Below are 11,200 nucleotides of genomic sequence, written 5' to 3'. Positions count from 1 at the left end.
ACTCTTAATAAATTAATAAATTTTAAATTTATTTCTGATAATTTTTTTTCCATTTATTATTAGTTGAGACTAAAATAAAATTCATTAATTCGTCATGGTCTAAAATAAAATATCAATGGTCAAAAATAAAATTATTGTTTCATTAGAAACTCAATATAAAAAAATTATTAAAAAACAAACATAAAAATTAGATAATTATTAAACATCCAAAACATTCAAGTATTATGATTTATCCTTTAAAGTCAGCACTTGCTTTGGTGGTAGTGTGGCACTAAAGAATAAAGATCATCTATCTGTATTTTGCATTATTGCATAGTTGACTTCAACTCCTTCGCTGGAATTTCGTTTCTCATCTCTATTCTGCCCTCTCAAATGCTGGAGTCAATACTTTCCTTGACGAAATGAATTATCCAAAGGGAGAGGAACTAAACGAAGGATTATTACGAACCATAGAAGGATGTCGGATATGTGTAGTTGTTTTCTCCACAAACTACCCTGCGTCTTCTTGGTGTCTTAAAGAGTTGGAAAAAATCATTGAATGCCACAAAACTTATGGCCACATAGTTTTGCCCATATTTTACGATGTTGATCCCTCCCATATACGTCATCAGCGGGGTGCTTTTGGGAAAAATTTGAAAGCATTTCAAGGATTGTGGGGAAAATCTGTGTTGTCGAGGTGGCGCACGGTACTCACCGAAGCTGCAAACTTCTCGGGTTGGGATGTGAGCAATAACAGGTACATCATTCAATAACTTTTTTGGCTTTATAAAATTGTTTTTTTTTTTTTGTTTTTAATTGTTTACTTTGGTGTCTATTACTCTTTTTTTTTTTTAATGTTATCATTTAAGTCGGTCAATAATTAATTGTTCTATCATATAATAGTTCATAATTTTAAGATTGTAACTTTTTTTGTTAAATTGTATTTTTTGTTGACTTTTAATTCCTAATTCACGATTTTGATTTTCTATTTTAGAAAATCCACACTATTATCCTAATTTCAATTTTGCATATAATTTTTTTCTTTTACATTTTTTTTCTTAAATATGTTTTAAATCGTTGAAAAATTTACAAATTTTATATTTGGTTCATGATAAAATTTTTCTACTTTTGGTCTATGAAAATCTTTTTTATTTTGTATTTGATCTCTATTATTACTTTTGATTTTGTTAACTTGAGATGTCATCATTCGGTAAACAACACATATGGGTGGTTGTGATAAAAAAATGTAGGGACAAAAGAAAATTTGTAAAGTTTTATTTTTAAGCCTGTGTATTTTATAATACATGACCACTGTAGGTTATGTGGCAGAAAATTATAATAAACAAAAGGAGAAAAAAAATGTGAAGAAAATAGAATAATTTTCTTCTGAATCAAATTATTCTAATCATCCAATGAATTAATCCATTAAAACTAACTTATTCCAAAATCAACTTATTTATTAAATCCTATTTTATAAACCAAAAAATAAAATATTATGGAATTACAAACATATATCTTTAATAACTATTCTAACAGTCTTATAATTATTACCGAACTTGAAGGAACGAGGCTCAATTAGTGAAGGAAATTGCTGAAGATGTTCTCACAAAACTAGACAACACATTCATGCATATGACTGAATTTCCTGTTGGATTAGAATCCCATGTGCAAGAAGTGATTGGATATATTGAAAATCAGTCAACCAAAGTTTGTATCGTAGGGATATGGGGAATGGGAGGATTGGGTAAAACTACCACAGCCAAAGCCATCTACAATCGAATTCATCGTAGATTCATGGGTAGATGTTTCATTGAAGATATTCGAGAAGTTTGTGAAACAGATAGAAGAGGGCATCTTCATTTGCAAGAACAACTTCTTTCAAATGTCCTTAAAACAAAGGTGAACATACAAAGCGTTGGGATAGGAAGAGCTATGATTGAGAGCAAACTTTCTAGAAGAAAGGCACTCATTGTACTTGATGATGTTATTGAGTTTGGCCAGTTAAAAGTCCTATGCGGAAATCGTAAATGGTTTGGTCAAGGAAGTATAGTAATCATTACAACTAGAGATGTACGCCTACTTCACAAACTTAAAGTTGATTTTGTTTATAAAATGGAGGAAATGGACGAAAATAAGTCCCTTGAGCTTTTTAGTTGGCATGCTTTTGGAGAAGCAAAACCAACAGAAGAGTTCGATGAACTTGCAAGAAATGTAGTTGCTTATTGTGGAGGACTACCGCTAGCTCTTGAAGTCATTGGTTCTTATTTAAGTGAGAGGAGGAAGAAAGAGTGGGAAAGTGTATTGTCAAAACTAAAAATAATTCCCAATGATCAAGTTCAAGAGAAATTAAGGATAAGCTATAATGGCTTAGGTGATCACATGGAAAAGGATATATTTCTTGATATTTGTTGTTTCTTTATTGGTAAAGATAGAGCCTATGTTACAGAGATACTAAATGGCTGTGGACTACATGCTGATATTGGAATAACAGTTCTCATGGAGCGTAGCCTCGTAAAAGTTGCAAAGAACAACAAACTTGAAATGCATCCATTAATACGAGACATGGATAGAGAGATAATTCGTGAAAGTTCAACAAAGAAACCTGGGAAGCGCAGTCGATTGTGGTTTCAAGAGGATTCACTTAATGTATTGACAAAGAATACTGTAAGTATACATTTTTTATATACAGTTTTGAAAAAAGTGTTTGCTTTTAAGTTTCACCTTTTAGTGAGCTAACAAAAGAGATTTCCAAATATATTATTTATTTGCTCTTATCTTCCTAGGGGACAAAAGCTATTGAGGGATTGGCTCTGAAATTGCATTCAAGCAGCAGAGATTGCTTCAAAGCTTATGCTTTTAAGACAATGGATCAATTGAGACTATTGCAACTTGAGCATGTAGAACTCACTGGAGATTATGGGTATCTTCCTAAGCATCTGAGATGGATCTATTGGAAAAGATTTCCTTTAAAATACATGCCTAAAAACTTTTTTCTTGGAGGTGTAATTGCGATTGATTTAAAACACAGCAATCTTAGACTAGTCTGGAAAGAACCCCAGGTATATATTATATACATGACAATTTCTTTTAAAACTGAGCTAAACTACACTAGTAATTGTTGCCACTTACCACTGTTTCATTTTTTATTTTCTTGTCTATTTTTTTGTCAAAAAAAAAATTTCATTGTAGGTTTTGCCGTGGCTGAAAATCCTCAATCTTAGTCATTCTAAGTACTTGACAGAAACCCCTGACTTTTCAAATTTACCAAGTCTTGAAAAGCTCATTCTCAAAGATTGTCCAAGTTTGTGCAAGGTACACCAGTCCATTGGAGATCTCCAAAATCTTCTGTTGATAAATTTGAAGGACTGTACAAGCCTAAGCAATCTCCCAAGAGAGATATATAAGTTGAAATCTTTGGAAACTCTCATCCTATCCGGTTGTTCGAAGATTGACAAATTGGAAGAAGATATAGTGCAGATGGAATACTTGACTACTCTAATTGCTAAAAATACAGCTGTGAAACAAGTGCCCTTTTCAATTGTAAGATTAAAAAGCATTGAATATATCTCCCTATGTGGATATGAAGGATTATCACGTAATGTTTTTCCTTCTATCATTTTGTCTTGGATGTCACCAACAATGAATCCCGTATCTCGTATTCGTTCATTTAGTGGCACTTCATCATCTTTAATTTCCATGGATATGCATAATAATAATTTGGGTGATCTAGTACCAATTCTTAGCAGCCTTTTAAATCTTCTAACTGTTTCGGTGCAATGTGACACGGGGTTTCAACTATCTGAAGAATTAAGAACAATTCAGGATGAGGAATATGGAAGTTACCGAGAATTGGAAATAGCATCATATGCATCACAAATTCCAAAGCATTATTTGAGCTCTTATTCGATTGGAATTGGAAGTTATCAAGAATTCTTCAATACCCTAAGCAGAAGCATATCTGAGGTTCCTTCTCTTTAGCTTTGTCTTCTTACCTTTTCTATTCATTTTAGCTATATATTAAGAGAACATGAGATATCTTTAGGATGAAACGTCAATATTCACCTGTTTTTAACACCTTTTCCTTCTATAATCACACCGCTTCATTTAAAAATACCTGATTTTAATACTCAACAAGTCAAGTGATCATGCTCATATGAAGAAGCCCAAGGAAATTGATTACCATTTTCTTCCTGCTATGCATGCTTCATGTTTATTATACTCCCATTGAATAATAAGTTGAAAGACCTGTATGACTAACAGAAATGCATCCTAACGATATGCTGTTAAGTATTGATTCATACATAATAAATCTATTAACCAAATTTATCTGAATTAATTACCAGAAATATGTTTTAGTTTATGCATTACATTGTTATTTTCTTAAAAATGCCTTGGAACGACAAAATAATGATTGTAGGAGTCCATTCCAACAATACAATTACATAAATGACCAAGCTAATTTGCTCATGCTACAGGGATTGGCAACCAGTGCGGTTAGTGATGTTTTTCTCCCTAGTGATAATTATCCTTATTGGTTGGCCCATATGGAAGATGGACATTCAGTGTATTTCACTGTTCCCGACGATTTTCACATGAAGGGAATGACTTTGTGTGTTGTTTATTTATCAACCCCTGAAGACACTGCAATTGAATGTCTTATTAGTGTATCAATGGTTAATTACACAAAGGGCACCATCCAAATATTCAAGCGAGACACAGTAATTTCCTTTAACGATGAAGACTGGCAGGGCATAATATCACATTTGGGACCTGGAGACGAGGTGCAAATTTGTGTGACTTTTGAGCATGGATTGCTGGTTAAGAAGACAGCTGTCTATCTAATAATGTGCGATGAATCGATTGACAAGGAAACCATCCCTTCTCCTTATCCAAAAGAAAAGCAAAAGAAAAATGTAATCGTAGGATTCATAAAAGAAATTTGTAATGTGTAAGATTCAAGAAGAGTAGAGGTTTCAATCAATTTTTAATGGGTATGTCAAGCATCCCGTGCCGCACCCCACTCACCCTTTCATTTTCCATTCAATAATTCAAACACCAGTTAATGGCTATCCTTCAGATATTCTCCTCCTCCTCCTCCTTCTCACAGCATTAAACGTCGTCGTTTTCATGACTCCATAATTCACCGGAAGCAGAGCAAGAAGAAGAAGCAGCAGCAGTAGCGCGAGTTCACATGGGATTGGGAACAACTGCGAGAAGCCGAAGAAGAATCGTCATCGAAGAAGGTTATCTGTCGTACCCCATTTTGGATGCTTTTTCGTGTTTCCCCTGTTTTCAGCAGCGACGGTGGCGCCGTCGTGCACTTTGTTGTCGTACAGGTACCACTTCAAAAAAAGGAAGGGTCTGAAGTGAGGGATTTCGGGTTCGGGTGCTGTCGGAAGGAAGTGTGCGTGGATTCGTTGGTGGAGATGATCACATTTGTTCATTGGAGCAATTGCTCGAACATGATGTCAGAGGTTTATTTCTTTGTTTTGCTTTTTTTTTTTCCTTCCTTTTCTTTACTTTTTCATGCATGTCAAGTGAGTGCTTTGTACTGAAGCATTGCTTCACCAACCCTAATAATTAAATTAGTCGCATAATTAAAAATAATTTTAGGACAACATAGATGCATGTGCTTTTTGATCATGTTAGGTTGTGCTAAATAAAAAAAAGTTAAAATGTACTTTAAACTTGATATTTGATGCAGAATTGTAATAGTTCCTTTTGGTCTCCCAGTAATTGTCCTAGTGTTTGGGTTCTACTGATTTTTTAGCTTTGTGGGATGCAGAAGTGGAGAGATAAGAGCCGTGTGAGGCGAGTGATGATGAGAAGCGAAGTGTTGTTACTGCCATGGACTGTATATTTTCTGTGCTAACCCATTACAGTGAGGCCACAAGGAGATTGGTGTGTAGAAAGAGGTCCAGCATTCCTGACGTGGGTCTTTTAAGCACATCCTTGATTATTTCTCTTGGTAGAATCAAACAAAGCTTTGTATTGTGAGTTATTGGAAATGTCTAGTTTTGTTATTACTTGACCGCAAGCTTTATGCTTTTTTGTAGACCCTTAATTTGTTGTTTGTATGATTTTGAGTTTCCATGTAGAACTAATCCGCATTTACCAGACATGGCTATTGTTTATGCTAGTGACGCCTTCTTGAATTTGACAGGTTTTAAAGTCGTTACCTTGTATAAATTAGATCAACTTCAAATGAACTTATTAATATTCTCCCACAGTTCATAGTACTATTAATATTCTCCCATAGTTCATAGTACTTCAAATGTAATCTGTAGCTTAGTTTTTTTTAATTATTATTGTCTTGTGAAAAGGTGTGTGTTCGTGTTTCTGAAGTGTGATGCGACCTGTTATTTGATGAAATAAGTACTATTAAATATAGGGGAGTATGATAATAACATTAACCTTTCCCATCACTATAAGGGACTCTCTCCACTCTTAAGCTAAAATAGCCAACAAGTTTGTGGTTAACAGAGGATTGGAAAAAATGGACCCCAACCTATGTAGTGTTTTTCTCTATTTCTGATTTTGACTGTTCTGAAGATGTAGATAAATTTAACATTGTTTTACAGTTGGCTATTGAATTGATGTAATCTGATGGTTGAGATGAGAGTCTTATGATGAAGAGTAGTAGCAGACATTGTAGTTGATGACTTAATAAATATTCGCAATTCTATCTTAGTTATTTGGAAAATATTCTACTAATTATACTGACAATTACTGAATCCTCTGTTTGTTCAGGTTGCATACTTTGTGGGAGTTCAAATAGAAGACAACAATAAAAATGATGATAGTCATTGTTTGAGTCCTGAGAAGAGACAACTTAGTGTGGTTAGTGTAGTCAAGGTTGCAGTGAGGACTTTATCAATGACTGCGGTATCTTCTGAGTCGTAGCAAAAGGATCATGTGAGTTTGGAAACCCCATGGATTTTGACTCCAAGGATCGAGGTATGTTGATAATTTTCACACTTATTTTTTTCCTTGGCATTTAATTGGAAGTATGCCCTCAATTATTATGATCACCAATGATGACTGATATGATTTTATAAATTTTTGAGTCAAAAATTGCCAACTGAAGTTTCATTGTCTGAGAAAATATACAGCCATTGAAGCTACTAATACTATGTAACTTGATTAAGTCAATCGAGTATTAAAATTGATAAGATACATGATACTCCATGTTAAAAATGCAAATATTTTTTGTAAAGAAAATACAAATAATTTATACGACATAAACAAATTAATCACTAACCTGATTTACTACACCGTTAAAAAATATTTTTTATAATTTTTAATAAGACACATATATTAATATAATTTATCTATACCCAAATGGGCCATCCATTCTAATTTCATTGGATATCCACACTTCTAATATTTTTTTAATATTTTTGCAGAGTATAAGAAAATGATTTTTATTTTTATTTTTATTTTTTCAAATTTGATCACTTTCCTTCCGAGAAAGCAAAAAGAAAGGAATATCCACATATATCACCAATTAGTATTTAGTAGCCATTAAACTTTTTTGTTTGTTTGACACAATTATATCATTGGGCATGCAATATGATAAAGTAGCTTATAAAGTTGACCAAAATATTATATAAATGCAGTTCTAAGAATAGGGAGGAATACGTATTTGATAATAGTATTTTTGATAAATTTAAAGAAAAAAAATACTAATGATTATAGTACATTAGAGTAAGTTATAAATAAAGTAGCTGAAAATAATGTAAAAATTATTAATAACAAGTACCTAATTGGAAAGTTTGGTTTAGTTACAAAGAAAAATCAAATAGCTTTCATAGTGCTTCTTCTTATCAAGCAAATAGGAATATTCAAATAGTTATGGATTATTAAGACTTTCACAAAGGTGCTATCTAGGTTATAAGGAAACACTTAATTAATGCGGCATGTCCAGCAAGAATGCTTAGAAAGTGTAGAATGTGAGATTAGGATATGAAAAGGAAGAAATTTTAAGTTTTTTTTTAATGAACTTTGATGCAGTGGTTAATGAGTTTTTAATAGATTTTTTAAAAACAAATTAACCAAATGAATTTGTGAAGATTTTAATGAAAATGAGAAGTTGAGAATTTTAGGGAAAAAACTATAAGAGCTGGAGATCAAATTTCTTTAAACATCTTTTCACTTTCTCTTCTATAAGTATTGCATTTTCTTGTTCTCCATTGCTTTCTTCATGAAGGAATTTGCATAGAGATGAAGATAATATCATAAAAAGGAACTTGTGGGGTTGGATTCATTGCCAATTTGGAGGATAAGGAATCACAAGACTACAACAATAACTTAACTAACTTCTAACTTTAACTTAACTAATTTTTTTTGATAAATTTGGTTGATGGAGCCTGAAGATCGAGTTTTAGTATAATTCATTACATTCAGAGATACAGAGTTTTCCTCTTTATACTTACACTTAGTTTAGTTAGAAACCCAACTAATTGACTACAACAATAACTTAACTAACTTGATACAACAGACTTTTGCCAGCTCAGCATACCTGAACCTGGCACTGAACTAACTACTGATACAGTATACTCTAAAAATTTGAATTATTTTCTATACAATTATACTTTTTATGGATTTATGAAATTGCCACAAATTTGTGCAGGGTAACTTGAATTGGATGCATTTGGAAATCCAAAGGGATTAGACTCAGCAAATCTTGAAAGTGTTGCAGAAGTATGTCAATAACTTAGTATAAAATTATTAATTTCTTAAGCTTCAGGATCTTGATGATAATGATGATTCATTTGGAACTTATTGTTGAAATTTAAAAATATTTGATCCTTCTATTCATGTTTTCTATACCTGTCATGTTAACTTTTCTTTCAAATTCTGTTTCATAATCCATTTGTTTAAAATTTCAATATATCTAAGTTATTTGCTAGGCAATGCCCCTATTAAGGAACATACTTTTGTTTGGACCAAGGTGCTTAATAGGGTTGATACAAATGATGCTTTATAGATTCTTAGGCCTTATGTAACTAGTTTGAATTTCTCCTGCTGGCTGTGTTATGTTTATTGGTGCTCAGAGACAAAGTCATCCTTTATTTTTTGGAGTTGCTTTGAAGCTCTGGAAATGCCCTTCTGGCATTTTTGTAAAGCAATTGGAATTTGGAAGTGTTTTTCTTGAATCCTTGTTGTCTAATTATTTTAGATGCTTTGGCTGGAAAAAGTGGAGTAAACTTTAAGGATCCTTGTGTGTGTAAAAATAGTTGTTACTTGTTTTGGTGTTTATGGATTAAGTGAAAGTTTTTGTCACAAGTTTCTTCGTTCCAATCTTGTAGAGTTGTTTTGTTGACTTCATGTGAGTTGTTAGACATAAGGTTTTTTTTTTTGGAGGGGAAGGGGTTGCCTTTTGAGGATTTGCGCAGGAATAAGTGAGCAAGCTCCTTAAAGTTACTCTTCTATTGTTCCCATGTTTTGATTTTCTTTCTTTGTTTCCTCTATAAGTGAATTTCTTATGCTTTGTTTCCTCTATAAGTGAATCAGGGTATACTCAATGTGATGCATAGACATGATTCATGTGTCCTCTATAAGAATAATCATTGTAGAAAATCAAGCTCAAAAAATTATTTTAAAGCATACTACAACGGTTCATATTTAACCAATTTAGAATGTTGCATTTTCTAAGACAATTACTTAATAACCGTCTTAGATTTTGCATGTTGCAGACAACATTTTAAGATGGGTGGGCTGAAAACCGCCTTAGTATCTATTCGATTCTAAGACGGTTGTTAACATAACCGTTGTAGAAAATAATAGTTACTGAGACGACTATCCAACTGAAACCACCTTTGAAAATGGAACGTTCAAAGATGATTATTAAATAATCGTCTTAGAAAATATAACTATTTATGATGGTTCAACAACTGTCGTTGTAAGCGTAATACCATATTACGACATTGCATTCTAAGACGGTTCAAAACCGTCTTAGAATGTTGTATAGAACCGACTTAAAAGGTGATTTTGTAGTAGTGATAATCATAGTAGAGCATGCCTTTATTGTTCAAAAAATATTTGGGTAATACCTTAAATTAAGATTGGTTTCCTCTTGTTGCTCGGGAAAATGCTATAGACAAATATAAAGATGAAATTAAAGTGTGTCACCCTAGAAAGTTGCTGGGTATTATTAATTCATTGTAGTACTGTCTGCGAGAAATTTAAAAGATGGAAGAATTGGTAATGCAATTTTTTTTTTAATTTTTTTACAATGGAAAATTTTATACATGCACATATATAGATGGATGTAGATGCTTTATTGAGTATAATATAATAATTTACTGTGATGAGAGTTCTCTTATCAACATCCAATCTAATAAAGATTTATGTTTGAATGATGACAATGGAGTGGAAGGGATTGACTCTCAGTTCTGATTTTGTTAGATTATGCTGAACAAAATTAGCTGAAAAGTTAGTTAGAAGTTAATAGCTGAAAATTAAAAATTTAACTTATTAAATTATAAATGTTCATAAAACTAACCGTTAAAATAGTTGAAAAATAAAAATAAAAAAAATAATAAAATCATAATTTATTATTAGAAGGTAATAAGGAAATTAAATAAATGTATTGAGTATAAAAATGAAAGAAAATATAAAAAGGTAGAAGTTAGAAGCTAACAATTTAAAAAATACAACTTCAAGTAGCATTTCAAAAACCATTAGATGCTAGTACAAAAACTTGTTTACCAAACAATCAAACAAGTTTTTCAGCTGGTAAACAAAAACAAAAAACTAACTAAAATATCTTGTTGAACATAAGCATAAAAGGCACAATAAGTTATTTGGATATGACAAGTTGTTTTGAGGCCGATTAGTTTAAAAAATAGCTATTTGAATTTTGGATTATGACATTCATGGCTTGATTTGTTTCTTTTTTCAATTCACCAAGACAACAAAAAGTACCAGTGCTTTTTATCCTTCCTAGAATATTCTGATCATATATTTTTCTTTCCTCATACTCTCTGAAGTCCTATCTCCCGCCGTTGTTTTAAGCTTTTATTCAATTCCCTTGAATCTAGAAGCCATATGCATGTAAAATTAATTTTATAAATGAGACTCTAATTTCCCATTTTCCCTAGTTGTGGCCGTGGCTCTCCTTGTGGATCTAAGAATTTCAGCTTTAGTATATACTATATAGCTCTAGCGTAGCAGAATAATTGTAGAACAAATGTTTGTTCGATTCAATTCTTTCGAT

General features: G+C 32.1%; 1 protein-coding gene across 10 annotated transcripts; it reads left to right on the top strand.

Annotated features, from left to right (window-relative positions):
• The first annotated feature begins 274 nt into the window (after nucleotides 1–274).
• On the top strand, nucleotides 275–8,797 carry LOC114391220 (TMV resistance protein N-like). Of its 10 annotated transcripts, XM_028352267.1 has the most exons (10): nucleotides 275–736; nucleotides 1,542–2,643; nucleotides 2,763–3,038; nucleotides 3,169–3,942; nucleotides 4,455–4,970; nucleotides 5,133–5,222; nucleotides 5,316–5,972; nucleotides 6,078–6,142; nucleotides 6,730–6,936; nucleotides 8,612–8,797. In XM_028352267.1, exons 1-5 carry the CDS (start codon nucleotides 402–404, stop codon nucleotides 4,929–4,931), a joined length of 2,964 nt encoding a protein of 987 aa, XP_028208068.1. In that variant the 5' UTR covers nucleotides 275–401; the 3' UTR covers nucleotides 4,932–4,970; nucleotides 5,133–5,222; nucleotides 5,316–5,972; nucleotides 6,078–6,142; nucleotides 6,730–6,936; nucleotides 8,612–8,797. The 10 variants fall into 10 exon arrangements, with proteins under 10 accessions (XP_028208068.1, XP_028208067.1, XP_028208066.1 ...); XM_028352266.1 differs by having other exon boundaries at nucleotides 5,133–5,972; XM_028352265.1 differs by having other exon boundaries at nucleotides 276–736; nucleotides 4,455–5,222.
• Nucleotides 8,798–11,200: the final 2,403 nt, after the last annotated feature.

The sequence above is a fragment of the Glycine soja genome, chromosome 16 (assembly GCF_004193775.1).
Source record: "Glycine soja cultivar W05 chromosome 16, ASM419377v2, whole genome shotgun sequence".
Lineage (NCBI taxonomy): Eukaryota > Viridiplantae > Streptophyta > Magnoliopsida > Fabales > Fabaceae > Glycine > Glycine soja.
The sequence above is the reverse complement of the archived record's forward strand: the minus strand, read 5'-3'. Positions and strand labels throughout refer to the sequence as shown.

Bases quoted from the DNA above. Each gene is read 5' to 3' on its own strand.
- LOC114391220 (XM_028352267.1), top strand. From the start codon at position 402: ATGAATTATCCAAAGGGAGAGGAACTAAACGAAGGATTATTACGAACC. The intron at 737-1,541 runs GTACATCATTCA...CCGAACTTGAAG, and splicing joins TGGGATGTGAGCAATAACAG to GAACGAGGCTCAATTAGTGA. The intron at 2,644-2,762 runs GTAAGTATACAT...TTATCTTCCTAG, and splicing joins ATGTATTGACAAAGAATACT to GGGACAAAAGCTATTGAGGG.